Consider the following 16573-nt stretch of genomic DNA (forward strand, 5'->3'; position numbering starts at 1 on the left):
ACCCTTTCTAATGTAATGGGTGCTTTCAAATAACCATTTTGTAATGTCACATTGTCATCACTCAAAGACAGCCCTTTGGCCTGAAGATCCTGTGATTTATTCACGTTTCCTAGAGTATTCAAGTTTTGTACGAGCTAACTTTAGTAAAGAAACATCGGTTGCACTTTCAATCTGACGACCTTTACTGTTTAAAAAAGATCCCAATACGCTTTAGTTTTGCCTATCTTATGAAGACCGTAAAGAAGCATTCAAATTTTTACCATTCTTTCTCCTTTTGTACGTAAATAATCTTTCATATTTTTACTTTGCCAAAAATAAAATTCACTTTGAAAAACTTTTAAATCGAAGACTTAATCACAATCACTTAATCTTCTGCATAGCTGGATTTTCCTACTTAGTTTGTTCTGTAAATTACTTCACCTTATGGGCAGCATCAAAGCATAATCGTGACGCAGAATTCACATTATGCTGCACTGTGTTGATACAACTCTAAACTTTCATTGACTATTTCCACTTACACACGCCAATATCTTGTGCAACCTGTAAAGAGACTTCTAAACAAATTTCAGAGTAACGACGATCTAACTGTTCCTGGCTTGCATATTCATAAATACTTTCCTTGACAAAAAATTCCTGACAAAACTGTAAGGTTAATACATACGTGTAGCCGAACTAAGTAAAAAAAAAAAAAAAAAAAAAAAAAAAAAATCTTTTCCCCATTCCACTTGAAAGGCAGCTCTCTGGGTTTAGACGAATCAGGAGTGACATTTAATATTTGGGGTATTACTCCTCAATATTCAAACATCTTGCATTTCTTAACTTCTTATACACTTTGAGTGTAAAGTTACAACTATAGGGCAGTGCACATCTGATACTATCACAGAAGTCAACATATACATTTTGGATGTTTTGAAACAATTCAAGGAAAACAATACAGCAGTGCACGTCCTATAAACACTTAGCAAATAAGTCAACATATCAATTTTGGATGTTATCAAACAATTTATGGGAAACAATAAGGAAGTCTACGTCTGATAACTATCACATACGTCAACATATACATTTTGGATGTTATGAAACAATTCAAGGTAAGCAATAGGGAAGTACACGCCATATAAGCACTTATCGAAGATGTTATGAAACAATTCATGGGGAAAAAATAGGGCAGTGCGGGTCTGATAAACACTGATTCGTCTTATCAAAATAAGTCAATATTTCAGATTTGAATGTTATAAAACAATTAATGGGAAATGATAAGGAAGTGGACGTTTGATAAACATTTATCAAATGAGTGAACATATCGATTTTGGATTCTGTATAACAATTCATACACCACCTTCACATTGGCAACGCAGCTAAAAAAAGAAAATGAAAGGCTTCGTCTGGGTCTGTATGTGTTTTTTATTTGCATCAATGTACGTAGGCGATGTGTTTTCACCCGTGTAAAATTCGGTATGTAACTCGATCGGGGATGAAAGAATATTCGAGATTATGAAAACAAAAATCGTTAATGCATGGTGAGAACGGCGGGCTCCTTTGTCATGGTTGTGTACATTACTCTGATCAGCCCCAGTCGTCTCCTTCTGGCTTTGTGACTCGATCCGTAGAGTCGTTACAAAAGTCACTAACGAAGAGGTTCGGCAGTAATGAAGAACAATGTTTTGATTTCCATCATTTTTGCTTCTGCTGCAGCTGCTGACTTTTTATGCTATCATTGGAAGATTATCTCTTTTCCATTGTTGTCATTAGCGGCAGCCTGAAACTGGCAGAGTACTTTATGTACGCTTCATTCTGAACATGATTGACATTGACATAAACGCCGCTATTGTTGAAGACGTAGTACAAAACGTAATGTGTCATAGTGAGGGCATGTTCAGGGGTTGTTTGTCCAAACTGACAAATTACAGGTTTGTTAGGAGGTCAGTGCGTTGCATTACGATTGTGTTAAATCATTCCATTTAAAATGAGGGATAAAGACCATAAGCAACTTTAACACGAAATGAATCAACAGTACATGTAACTAATTAGTGACTACTAGTACTACATATACTATGCTACTGTAGTGCCGTGGAATGAAGGTGAAGACTAATACCTGTTAAAGACCCAACAAGGGTAGTAGCCTCAAGAATGCGGCATGCGTAAAGTGTTAAGATACATTGCATTGCACAATTATTTTCACCTTCGCTTGTGGTCATATACGTGGGCTTGGATAGTGCCACAGACAGCTCACAACAGGGGCCGCGGGCATTTCATAATAATGGAGGGAGGGTAGTACTAGCCGTGAGTCATGAGTGCAGCTATTGTGTGTGTTCTACTTTTTCTGTATTTTTCGATTTACATATTTTTTTTTCTTTTTATTGTGAGAGAATGAATGTGGAGAGTGCAGCCTGGTGCAGCCCCATCAGCGGACCTGTATTGAATGTGCAACTCAAGAGGGCAGCACAAAAAAATATAATGATCAAGCCGCGGCTTTGCCAATTTTTATTCCTCCGCCACGAAGGCATTGTGTTTTCGGGTTGTCTGTCCTTCCTTCAATTTTGTGAACAGCGTATAAACTAAAAACCTTTTGTAGGTATCCTAATGAAACTTGGAGTCGTGCCTATCAACTTTTGGGTGCACATGCTTAAGGTCAAATAAAAAGGTCAAATGCTCAAAAATTCTCTAGTTCCCCCATATATGTGCAATGCCTGAAGGTATTTTCTTGAAATTTAGTGTATTCATATTCTACCCAATAAGGATTCTCTAGTGAGAGTTTAAGGTCATGAGGTCAAACGTCAAAGGTCAAGTGAAAATGTCACTTTTTTCCACCTCGGAAATGGTTCAAGGTATCTTCATGGAACGTAGTAGGCCCTACACATGCATGTACTGACTGGCAGTGATTATCTAGGGAATTTGGGGGTCATGGGGCTAAAGGTCAGGGGGTCAAAGGTCAAGGTCAATTCTTTAATATTTTATTTTTTCCTCTTATATTTATGTGATGCCTGCAGGATTTTGTTTTTAAATTTGATGCATACATGTACATATATTACCCAACAGAGATTCTCTGGGAAGTTTGTTTTTTGCCAAAAAGGTCAAAGGTCAAATGGTCAAAGATCAAGTGAAAGTACTGAATTTCACTTCTTCCTCCATATCTCAGAAGTGGTTCAAGATATCTTGAAACTTAGTAAATATTTATACATGTTCTGCCTGACAATGATTCTCTGGGGAATTTTAGGGTCATAGGGTTAAAGGTCAAGAGTCAAAGGCAGGTTAAAATGCTACAATTTAATATTTGATACAGAAATTACACTTCTTCTCCATACCGGTACCTTGAAAATTGCTCAATGCATTAACTCATAAAATGTCAAAAGTCAAGTAAAAATCCGCAAATCCCCAAATAAATGCTCTCCTATTCATCCAATTGAACCTAGATCAAGAAAAGTGAACATTCAACACATTGTCACGATGTACCATAGACCTATTAGGAGAATCATGCATTATGGTGGAGGCATACCAGTGGCCATAGCGACCTTTCTAGTTCATTCTTAAGTTACGATAAGTGGCTGATAAACCATATACAGTTCTCAAGCAATACAATCATATTTGAGTATAAAGCGAAACTCGGCATGCTTTTCCTAGACGAAATTACGATGGTTGAAAAGAGGCAGTCGAGCTTTTGTACAAAATTAGTGACACACTTTTGGACAATATCCAAAATCACCAAGATGTATTTATAACTGCATGTAAGATTGATAAAAAAAAAGTATTCGATTACATCACTTTCGTTACGTTTATTGATATCTGATAGCTGTGATATAGAATACAATAATGGTCTTTATATGTAAAATCTTTGAAAGCTCCTATTTTCGGGACTTATCACAAGCGCACACATTCAATTATCCGTTGTTCTCGTTTTCAAGATATTCTTTTTAATGTTCTGCGATTGTTATTTTGTTTAACAACAAAAAATATCCTTTATACTGTAACAGTGCTAGCAACTTTATCTGATATCTATAAAAGCGGAAGTGATGGTCAGTTCTATCAATTCACAAAAACTAATTAACATCTAACAAATAACTTGGCAATGTTCAGATATTACATTGTTCTTTATAAATATTGGGTTTATTATCAGAGCTTTATAAGCCTTTGATATGATTTACGAAAAGTGATCACTTGTACTCAAAGTGTATCTTGCGAAATAATTGTTCATAAATGTCATGACAGCATTATCGAAGCAGCAGAGTATTTTAGTATTATTCTGGTTAATGAATGATAACTAGGTTCTAAACGGGTGGCGTTGCTAACACCTACAAATAGATTAAGATTCGACTTGCAATAATAATATATCTGGTTATTTTTTTAAATATATTTGATATTCCTCCAAGGAAAAAAAAAACATTTGATATAATTCATTGGCGATTTATATTCAATAGCTTGTAATACAGGTGTATAATTGTACATTTCAAATATGTCGAACTGTACATTTTACATTTATGTTAAGACTGGGATTAGTAGTCTCTGATTTTGTCATTTTCATTGTGCATTTGTGTGCATTTTTGTATATTTTAACAAGTGGACAAATAAAATCAAACTAAAGCTGAAACTACAACTTCAATGTGACTTCATTAAGTGACAAAGCTTCACAGTAAAAATTGAAAATATCTCCACAAAATAATGTAACAGTCAACACCTCTTTTGACCTAATGTTCTGTAACAATCAAATTACTCGCCAATTGCATTCTACACTTTCATATTATTTTCGAAATGTGTTTCAATAATGCTTAAAGAAAATTGCAATTATGCGCTAAGTACAAGAGTTAAACATTGACGCTGCTCTTCTTACAATAGGTTCCTGTAGAAATAATAGCCTTTTTATGTATGAGTCATAAGCTGTGTAAGTCATTAAATATTCTGTATTTTGTACCCACGATAGAGGGCGCATAGTTAGTTCAGAATCAGAGCGTTATATTAGAAGGCTCTGTTCAGAATTATCATCATTGGTGCGTGCGCATAAAGGTTCTTGAGGTTAACGGACAATTGACACGTACACAGTTAGGCAAATACGATAAATAAAAGCATTAAGCGAAATATTCACATATCCACAGAGATGGACAATGGTTCAAATCAGATGTACAGAAGTGTATAATGATAACTAAAAGTAGTACCAGATCTGCTGCTGGATATAGCATTCAGACAGAACTCCCTGTAGATCGATCGCAAAATTTGACTTGGAGTTGTGAGGTTGTACATGATGAACATATCAATAGATGCAAAGCAGCATCATCGTTATCAAATTAATTTAAGTGGTATTACTTTCACAGGAAATGTGTTTCAACATGAGTGAAGTGCTGGATCCCAGGAAGTAATTCAAACTTAATCCTTTCCAGTTCAGATTCTGAATTTTCCACATTCTCTAGCAGTTCGCCGTTGATAATTGGTTAACTGATTTACAAACCAACGGGGTTCTCGGATTTGAAAACTGAAAAGTAGCATAGCATGATATAATTATGAGTGGGACATAAAAAACATTTACAATCTTATCCGATGAGATGTTATGAACAGTTAAAATCATTACAGTAGTCGGTAAATATAAAGAACTAATCATAATCGTCTTCTGCAGATTCTATAAATGTTACCACACTATTCATATTCCTAATATCTCAAGATGTTTTGTTTTTCGTAAAAGATTCGGTCACAACCCTGTAGGCTAACGAGGGTTGGCAGATAAGGTGTGTGTGTGTTGTTGTTGTTTTTTTTTTCCTGTATTTTTTTTCTTTGCGGAAGACGAATGATAGTCTATCTAAATGGCAGTAATTGATTCAATTTGCAATATCGAGTGAAATTCTTACGACGTGAATGAATTTATACTGATGGGCGTAGAATCAATTTTTGAAGCGACAGTAGGATCATGCCAGCCTGAATTAATAACAATAATGGCTATTGAGTCATAATCCCGGGTCATAATGTGTAAAGAAAGTCTTTCTGCAATCCGTTTTGTCTTCCCTTATATTATCCTCATAGCTGCGCACATTTTCAGTTCAGTTCGTTGTGGTGGCAACTGGAAAATCCATCTTATTTGATTTGAATTAAATTGGATACATTTCTACTTTGTGTTCACAAGAACAAAGAACCATAATGAGTAGTTTGAGAGTAACTGTAAGAATTGAAGATGTCCTGCAAATAAAATTATTGGTCGCTTTAACGAAAACATAATAAGAAGAAATGATTGAAGAAGGTTCAATTGCAATTTCTTAATTCGTAACCTTCATGATAAAACATTAAGTGTTTTGACTGACTTTCTTCTGCGAAATTAGTCAGCGAATCAATCTTGAGCATGTTGACAAACAAATTAGATTATTGGGGACCTAGACTGGACTCTAGTAGACCTCACAAGAAATCTGTGCACACTTAGCAGTGCGTAGCACTCAAGAAGCTGAAGACCCACGAGCCTTACATGTCAAAATACAATTTCAGCGAGCGAAACTGTAGTGGATGACATTGATTGAAAAACGACTGATAGGTTTATATCAGTATATGATTTGAAAACATATATGCATTTACAAGTTACCATGGAGCTTTTTCTTTGTAAATTGAGATGTTGTTAGAACAAAATGCCACTTACGTGACTTTAGCCACAAAAGGAAATAAAATTGAGGCAATGCGGCTATTTGGTTGCCATGAAAACATTGGAAATACAGTAGAAGAAAGGAAAGCGCAGTAAAAAAAAAAAAAAAAAAAAAAAAAAAAAAGAGGGGAAGGAAAAACAGTTTAAGATATATCAAAGTAAAACTACTTTCATATCTTTCGTGTCGGTTTCAAAGGAGCACTTACTGATTTGAAGTCATCACTCCAGAATGGGTAGATTCCATTATCTCTTTCAAAATGCTTAGTTTCCATCATGTCTTTCAAAACGCGTATATTGAGCGATGGGTCGATAATTTTTATTGATCTGAACTGATGTACAAAAGCAATGCTAAAGTGATCATGGATACAGACTAGATTTTCAAGAGAAACTTCCACACAAGCCATATAGATAATGCGATCCAATGGGTACTGATTTCAAAAGATAAAGATGACATTCAATATATTCGATTTAACTGTTGCCTTCTCTCTGAGTGTGCTTTTTATAGGCTACAGAGCAACATGAATTGCAAGTATATGAATGCAAGCTTTTAGCTGCTTTATAGAAACGGCTATCCTCAAAATGGTGAAAACACACCGACAGGCCATCATGGCAATTGTTCAAAGGTTTAAGTTTTTTTTTTATATTTTCGTTTTTACTCCCATGCTTTGTCAAAGTTTAAATTAACTCCTTGCACATAGTTGCTTTCTCAAGGTGAAACTAAAGAAATGGTGAATCGATAAAATATTTTATCAAATAACTTTTTCTTTTTTTTCCAGAGAGATTGTTTGAAGTAAATGATAGAATATGTGAGGTATACTTACAAGGGTGAATCAAATGGGCTTTAATGGCAATTTAAAAATAGGTTTAAATGGTCATATGAAATATAAGAAAAGCGTGTATTTTGTTTTGTTTTGTTTTTTGTCAACTCGAGTTTGCGAGTGAGGGTTTTCTCCATGCATCATTCAACACGTTAATTTAAATGCTTGCATTAGATAAACGTTTTAGAACCGGCGAACTCTAGCCAATAGGACGAGATGAGAGCTTTCATTCGTTAAGTTTGATATCAAATACATATATAGCAAGCTAAGTTACTAGGATTGATATAAGTAACACTTCGGTTAACTGCCAATTACTGACTTCAGTGCTTTTTGAACTTTGGACTTTTGTGACCACGGTTGTGTAAAACGCAATATCGAGCTAATCTGCGCGATTGCATACAGCCAGAGTTAGAGCTTTAGACATCTATACAGCGTTATATCCTGTTTCATTTACACAAAATCTTGGCTCACGATTATATCTAAAAAATGAACAATTCGACAACCACTGCGAGTGATATCAACGTCGTCGAAATTGAGCTTTCACGACCAACTTTTATCATTTACATTTGTTTCGGTATACTAGGAGTGGTCGGTAACGGGATCGTGCTCTTCGTCATTGCCAGAGTCAAAGAGCTCCGCGATACCACCAATCTCCTTATCGCCAACCAATCCCTCATCGATTTCACGTCGTCACTCCTGCTCATGGCCTTGTTCGTGGCGCCGCTGCCTCCTCTGCCGAGAAACAACCAACTCCTCGCCAGCTTTCTCTGCGGCTTCTGGTACACCCAGTATCCCTTCTGGGCCACGTTCCCGGCGACAGTAATCAACCTGGCGATTCTGACGACAGAGCGGTACCTGGCGGTGGTCAAACCTTTGCGTTACCGCTTTAAGATGAAACGGCGCAACGCTGTCCTCGTCTTCTTAATCCCGTGGATTTCTGGCTTCCTGTATATGAGCTACCTCCCCTTCCTGACGCGGGTCGATGACTTTCTCTGTTTCCAGTTTCTCTGGCTGAGCGAGATCATGCAGCCAGTGGTAGGCATCTGCACATTTGTGATCTTTTTCTTTCTACCATTCGCCGCGATGATCACCATGTACGGCCATATCGTGGTGGCGCTTCGTAGGCAGGACGCAGCCTTTTCGAGCAAGCTCAAAGGAGGGGTGCATCAGTCCCGAGACTACCGGAACGTCGCCCGCAGAAACATCATCAAGACCATGATGCTTCTCTGCATATCGTACGCCGTCTGCTGGGCACCTAATCAAATTCTATACCTCTTTTACTGCCTTGGTGGCTATGTCGACTTCAATGGGTTGGTCTATTACGTGACGGTGTGCGTCGGTTTCATCAACATGTGGACGAACCCTTTTATCTATACGCTCCAGTATCGGAAATTCCAGCTGGGACTGACGACTGCATTTGCATGGCGCCAGAAACCTCCTGGAGTCCACCATGGCGCAGTAAGTACCGGGACAGAGATAAAACAGATTTCTTCACAAGAACAGCTTTCTTCGTAGAAGGCCAAATACGCAGGACTTATCATAATTACTGAAAACATTCCAAATGATCAGACGATGACTTTGTATTATATCATTTGTTTCGGGTGTGAATCTCTAGAAGGACTAACCACTGTTGCTAGTGTTTTCATTATTGTGCCAACGTTTCCTTCGCAAGGATCTGCAATGGCTCCCATTCCAAATTCCTCAACACAATTCTTTTTTTATTTAACTGAGTGTCACTGCCATTAAGAGATCAAAATTTGTCCATTGTTAAAGTGTCTTGTCACTTTGCTCAGACATATAGATATCTATCAGATCAAACTTTGTAAAATAGTAAATACAGACCAACCTTCCTTCTGACTGTTATCTCAATACGATTAAAAAAATCACTTAATTGTATATACCATGCTTTAATATAAGTTAAACCAGACGAAAATATTACAACTTGATGTACATAGACCAAATTTGCTTTTCAGAAGGTTAATACTCTCGGAGATCAATGGCAATTACAAAGAAGTAAAATCTGAAGCAAATTACTAAGAAGAAATCCGTAAAAAAAAAACAAAAAACATTTTTCTACTATCCAGTATTGTCTTTTAGAATATGTATGGAAACAAAATGTATTTATGTTCTGGATCTGTCCTTTGCGCAGATGATTATGATACTGTATAATGATTATTACGTGTATGTTTCATTTCATTTCTTTATTGAAGCATGGCACATGTTTCAGCTAACACGACTGTTCGTCATCATTAAAATACATGTATGTCCTTGCATCATGAGGTGAAAATGACATATTACAAAACTTATATATAGGCGCACATGTACATAAAGGTACACAGTATCAAGTGAAACAAAGTAAATCAAAAGTACAAAAAAATAAAAACATGGTGTGTTTAGAGAAAAAACAGATGACAAAAATATACATGTATATTCTATTTCTTCTTTAAAGATATTTGGCAATCTGTAGATGCTCTGTAAGAGCAATTGTGCATTGATACAATATGATAAGTCACTGACGATGCTCATTCCGTGCTTTTTCCAACAATACAGTTTGCCCCCCCCCCCCCAAAAAAAAAAAATGCAATCGGATTTCCGCATTAATAACGTAAAATATGATTAAACTGTTTGAATGCAATTTCATGGTCCAAGAATATAACGTTTACCTATATTTTGCAGAAAACTTCATTCAGTTTGGTCAGTGGTCACAGAAAAATGTGGATCATTGTAAAGTATGTCATGGGTCTGATTCTTCCAATGTTAGCATTATGCTTTGGAACTGCATATTAATGTGTAAAACACAACTGACAGAACTAGGAGAGAATTAGGGATTCCTGACATGCTCTACAAAGATCGTCATTTCTCTTTCAAATTGGATGGGGTCTTCTAGAAGATGTGGAAAATAAGTTATCCTTTCATACCCTGCCATTGTATTTGGATTGATTCACTATTTTTTAAAGCAGTCACTGCAGAGGGTCCCGTTGTAATTTTTGGGGACATACAGTAACACATATAGGACCTAAGCAGAAAAGGGGTGATTTGTGATATAAGGCATGTTGGTACTTACATTCATTGAGATAAGCAACCGTCCTGTGATGTAATGATTATTCACGTAATCCTTGTAATGGTGCTTGCTAGAATATACACCATGACAGCAACAAAATGTTTATTGTTAATGCCTGGTATTTGGCAATATTGATACAAAAGGTTTGTTGATGCGTGTGCATTCAATGCAAACACAATAAAATAGATGCTTCCGCAATGTTAATTGACGAGTCAGTTTAGTTGGCTGTTGTACAAAGGTTGATTGTTTGTTTGAAAACATATTCAATAAATTGCTACATTGAGCAAGGTTATACATTATGTTGCTTTGACAACAAGTGAAGTGCCTAGCCAAATAAGAAAGAGGAATGTCATTTGTCATTAATCATGAATTGGTGATGTACAGTCATAGTTTTGGGTTTCACCCTGTGTTAATACGGCATATGTGCCGTATATAATCAATGCCGAACGTGTAAACCTGCTAAAAGTGAAGATGGTGTATAGCGCTATACCGCTCATCTGTTATCAATTAAGTATATATATAGATGGCGAAAAGTATAGTTACAGCTGTACCATCATAGCGAACACATATCTCCCTCAAAGAGTAGCTAGTGATATTATGCAATGAGACATGAATCGATGTATTCCTATCTGTACAACATTGCATAATTTATTTCAATATTTTTTGACTTGGCAAAGGCATCGAACAGGAGTTAAAAGGGAATAAGATTGTTGTAACACAATCTCTTGAACTTCCTTGAACAGACACACAGGTTAACGGACTAGTGGTGCAAATGCATTTTAATTTGTGTTGATTCATGATACCCTCAACATCACTTGTGGTGCGAAACTAGATACATTCGATTTATTTTACGATAATTTTCTCCAATTTTTCTTCAGGTTACTCGATATCCCCCCCCCCACCAAAAAAAAAAAAAAATACCCACAACCACAACAACAACAACAGCAACAACAACAACAACAACAAACACCTTCCAAACCAATATTTTGCATGTGACCTCATCTGTCAATCATTGCTTTATTACTAATACGTCTTAAAATGGAATGCACCTTCTAATCGACTGAGCATAGTTTCATGTTTCCTGTTATAACAAAAGATAACATTAACAGTGTAACTCTGCATGTAATGATGTTTCAATTGGACTTCTTGTTTTGATGGTATAGGAAATATTTCAGTCAAGCAAAAACGACAAGTGAATACAAAGTCCTCGGAATCGCCAGTTTTCTTTCGTCAGACATCGAAATATCGTTGTATGTAGCCAAACAGTTGAATATATAAAGATATGTAGACAATAAATTTTGGACCTGAAGTTCGACTACGTTGTAACGAGAGTTTCGTTTTAACCGCTTTCGCTTTAACGGGAACGCACTATAGCATGTAATATTTGAGGGGTATAGGTTTGTGAATGGTCCTTCCTGTTTTGATGTGCGTTTGTTGACTTTACACAAGTACACCATTGGTATTTATGCTCATTTTCATTTTGACGTTATATATTTACTGAAGACGCAGTTATCACAGAAGCTACAACACCAACAGCAATGAATCATTTACGAATTGAATTAGTATCTTACTCTATAAAATGGGCTTTAGAATCTTTGCAATCTGATTAGTAAATTATCATGCAATGATTTTTACTGATTCACACTGAGCCATGCGTCCGGTAGAATCCGAAGGCAGGGCCATGCGTCCAGTAAAATCCAAACGCATGGCTAACGCCTTAATTGTATAGTATAGGTTCGCGTGTACCGACCCATGATGGGGAAAAATGTACCGACCCATTTTATAAAACGGATACTCGTAATGCAAAGGCCTATTTTGAGAATCGGTGAAAATCGAGTGCTCTCGTTTAACTTTGGGGAACCGTCTAAAACCCATGAGCGCAGGGAGTGGGTTTAAACAATATTCCAGAGTTAATTCGCGCATCCATTTCTCACCGATCCACTCTGTCCTGTGCATCATTATTTTGTATGTTAATACATATGATGCTATAAATGGACGGTGCAACATTCTTAAAGGGATTGTATAGTTTTGGTTGAGACCTAATTTCAGGTTTGTAACATTTTTTGGTGAGATAATGAGAAACCTCTTATGAAATATGAAAGAGCATGTAATTCCATGAGGAATTAAACATTTATTTGATGAAAATTGGTTTTGAAATGGCTGAGATATCCAAAAAAGAGCGATTCTTATAAAGTGTGGGTCCCACACTTTATTACGATCGCTTTGATTTTACTTTGTTTTTGGATGTTTCAGTCATTCTAAACCCGATTTTCATCAAATTGACTTTGAATTCCTCTTAAAATGGTATGTTCTGTAGTATATCATAAGTGTTTTCTTAGTATCTCGCAAAAAGTTAAAAGCCCAATTCTCATCTTCACCAATACTGTACCATCCCTTTAATCGAATAATATCCGAGGAGTTTCAACAAAGTAATCATTACATATTTTTGCTTGATTGTGCACTATACTGTTCGAGTGCACCTCTTGTCATAACCAACTTTAGGCAGGCAAACTTCTGTTAATATGATGTTCTTATCAATATTCTAAGCGCAGAGTGTTTAGGTTTTCGGCATTCAAGTGAAGGACTTGCGTAAATATACCTTAACAGTCGCTATACAGTATTTTATTTTCATAGTTCTGATGTTTATTTTCAAAAGTGTGTAATACGTCCTTATTGTGTATGTTTTATATTATATATATATATATATATATATTCCGAATAAAGCTGAAGATATTGATTTGTGTAATTACGATATTTTCTCACTCATTTTTTATGATATAGTACGTGCAAATATTTTATTTTGTAACTGTCTGAAGGTTTGAATTTGTCTGTACGTATTATTGGTAATGATATACGCAATTTAGTCCCTGGGCTACGAGGTAGGGCCTTTAAAAGACACGAATAAATAAACCTTTCTATAACATTAACTATAAAGGGAGAAAACTGATATTAGTATGATATTGTCTTTTCGATTTTCAAGGTTTGACATCCTGAATGGTATTCGATGTCCTACTGCTTTTATTGTACGATCTAAGTCTCAGGCATGGAGGTAGTTTGTGAAATGGGGCCATAGACTTCGAGCATGTCGAGAATGTATCATAGATCTATAGAATCTATATTCTATAGAATGACTGCGTACTACCATACGGTATAGGCACAGTCATGATAATTCACTCATTCCCCAGCTATATACCGGTACTTCTTCTTGCAGCTCAGTTCAAATAGGTGTCCGATTTAAAGGTACGATTACTCTTCGAGAAAGGGTTATACTAGAGTTCAACAGTGAAAGTGAATCCTTCATAATGGCTATTACAACATCTTCACATGCATTAAATTCAATTAAATTCAATTCAGTTCAATTCATTTAATTCATTCTCATTTTTCTTCCAACAGAACATAACACAAGGTAAATCAGAAAATCCATCATAAGATTAATACACTACAAAGTACGAAGGATAGTCAACAAACTAATGAAAATAAATTATGTGTACAGACGGGAAAATACAAATATATATTTAGAGGATAAAAAAAGAGAACTGAGAGGTCCACTAAAAAGCAGTGTTTGTAGATTCTTTCATCTCTCTGCAGCAAGACAATGACTGAAAAGTTCTTATCGTCTGCATTATTCAAGAAGACATCTTAGTGAATTTGATTTCCAGATACGAAGTATTCAAAGAATTGATTCTTTCAGAAACGTCGGTCATCAGAAGTGAAAAAAGGGGGATGAGGAGCATATAGAAGCAGCAATAGAGGTAGCATTTAAAGCTTCATACACTGCAAAAAGTCCGGTGTTAGATACGAAACACCGAGCTGGTGTTAAATTTTCGGTGCTCATTTGTGGTGTTAGATCAACACCTCCGGGTGTCACTTCAAAATATAAAATTGTTTTTTGAATAGTTTCATAGTTTACTGTTTTACTTGTTAATTTTGAACTCCAACAAGACGATCAAGAATTTTTCCGATAAAGTACTCGATTTTTGAAAAAAAAAAGTGTGAACACATTTACACCACAGTAACACCAGTTGGTGTGGTCTCCTAACGAAGCTGGGCGGGTGTTATACCATTGACATTAACACCTGCAATATCAAATCAACACCATGCGGTGTCATTGTTGAATTAACACCAGCGCAGTGTCAAATTAACACCACGAAGTGCCAGGTGAACACTTTTCTACACCTGTGGGTGTGGTCCTCTATTGACACTTGATTGGTGTTAGATTTAACACCCGTGGTGTTAAATCTAACACCGATGTTTTTGCAGGGTAATGTATACCCCAAACTTCGGTCTGTTATCCAAAACCAAAGACCCAAGCATACACTCTTCAGATCCGACATGATCACAAAATGATAACGTAAATGGCGTATACCACAGACCACATTGGTGTTTGGTATATGCATAATTCACTGATGTGATATGTCTACTAAACTTCGAAATGACATCATTTTCAGTTTTCGCTGAATTATGATTAGTGAATTACACTTGATTCCACTTTTCACTGTCTCTTTTGTTAGCTCTCTTTGATAGGTAGTATGACATACACAATGTAACCCCCCCCCCCCCACACCATTTAATTTGATGGCTTGATTAAGCACTTAGATAAAAAAACAAGTTCCATTATTCATCACGATTGAAACGCGTCATGAGAGTAAATCAGCCCCCCCCCCATAAAATAGTCGTGCAATATATAGAATAAGGAGAGGGAAAACGTGACACTCATTGAGTATACAAGTACGAGTTGTCAATCACAATAGCAAGGATGCCTTGTGCAATTTTTTTATAGCGTGCTGCCATCCAGCCGGGAGCGGGATGAGAAAGGGTATAATAATCCAGCAGCTCGTGACGATAGTTTTATTGCCGCTTTGCTGATCTGTAATTTTTCGACTTAATTTCTGAAAGAATGAATTCTTCAAATACTTCGTCTCTTGAAATTTTTGAAAACAGAAACTGGTCACTTCTGACCAGCATTGTATACACTGCGTTTGGTCTGCTGGGGATAACGGGGAATGGGATGGTTTTGTTCGTTATTGCTAGCGTCAAATCGCTGCACGATATGACAAACATCTTGTTTGTCAACCAGTCTCTTATCGATTTCACTTCCTCAGTCCTGCTCGTAGCGATTTTTGTGGTGCCGATGCCACCACTGCCGACCAACACGGTTCTCGCAAGATTTGTGTGTACCTTCTGGCACACCCAGTTTCTGTATTGGGTGACTTACGCAGCGTCTGTGGTAAACCTGACATTGATGGCGCTTGAGCGGTACCTGGCGGTTGTCTACCCCATACCATACAGACGAGTCTCTGCGAAGGTGATGCGAGTACTCGCATTGATACCGTGGGTCTACGGCTGTCTTCACATGACCTATCTAATGACGATAGCCAGAATTGAAGATGGAATATGTCATCGGTTTCAATGGCCTAACGAAATTATGCAACCCGCCATTGGAATTTTCACTTTTGTCATGCTATACAGCGGACCCTTTGGCATAATCACCGCCGCTTACATCAAAATTGTTCGCACGCTTCGCCAAACGCCGATGGGGGGTAAAGACGAGATGAACTCAACTCATCAGAAAGCTGACTACCGGGGCCGAGCCCGCCGAAATGTTATCCGGACGATTTTCACCGTCAGCGTTTGCTACTGCGTGTGCTACACGCCGAATGTCACCATATTCGTGTTCTTCTGCTTTGGAGGAGACGTAGACCTAAACGGGCTAGTATACACATTAACCGTTTGCATCGCATTTATAAATGTTTGGATCAACCCCTTCGTGTACACATTCCAGTATCGCAAATTCCAACAAGGACTGAAATATATGTGTCATTGTCGCCGAAGTTCGCAACGGTCAAACACATCGGACATGTATACGGTAGAAATGACCCAGTCAGGATAAATTAACATTGACTCTCATAACGAGCTTGTAGGCCCTGCAAGCCATTCTTGTGAAGCTCCCGGTTTCTTTCACATATTGTATTTATGGGGATTTGACATCTTTTTGCAGGACGGAAACACTGACGAAGTGTCGTTCCTGTTGTCTGCGGCGTTCATCAGATTTCTCAAAAGAAAAAAATAAAGAAAACAAATTATATGTGA

At 36.9% G+C, this 16573-nt stretch overlaps 2 protein-coding genes across 2 annotated transcripts; both read left to right on the plus strand.

The window, feature by feature from the left end:
• Positions 1-7908: 7908 nt before the first annotated feature.
• Positions 7909-8937, plus strand: LOC140231787 (pyroglutamylated RF-amide peptide receptor-like). The gene has a single exon (XM_072311943.1). The coding sequence runs from the start codon at positions 7909-7911 to the stop codon at positions 8935-8937; it is 1029 nt and encodes a 342-aa protein (XP_072168044.1).
• A 6596-nt stretch (positions 8938-15533) lies between these two features.
• On the plus strand, positions 15534-16373 carry LOC140231788 (galanin receptor 2b-like). The gene has a single exon (XM_072311944.1). The coding sequence runs from the start codon at positions 15534-15536 to the stop codon at positions 16371-16373; it is 840 nt and encodes a 279-aa protein (XP_072168045.1).
• The last annotated feature ends 200 nt before the right edge of the window (positions 16374-16573 follow it).

The sequence above is a fragment of the Diadema setosum genome, chromosome 8 (genome assembly GCF_964275005.1).
Source record: "Diadema setosum chromosome 8, eeDiaSeto1, whole genome shotgun sequence".
Lineage (NCBI taxonomy): Eukaryota > Metazoa > Echinodermata > Echinoidea > Diadematoida > Diadematidae > Diadema > Diadema setosum.

What these genes read in the sequence shown, in the direction of transcription:
- LOC140231787 (XM_072311943.1), top strand. Translation starts at nt 7,909, where the DNA reads ATGAACAATTCGACAACCACTGCGAGTGATATCAACGTCGTCGAAATT.
- LOC140231788 (XM_072311944.1), top strand. Translation starts at nt 15,534, where the DNA reads ATGACAAACATCTTGTTTGTCAACCAGTCTCTTATCGATTTCACTTCC.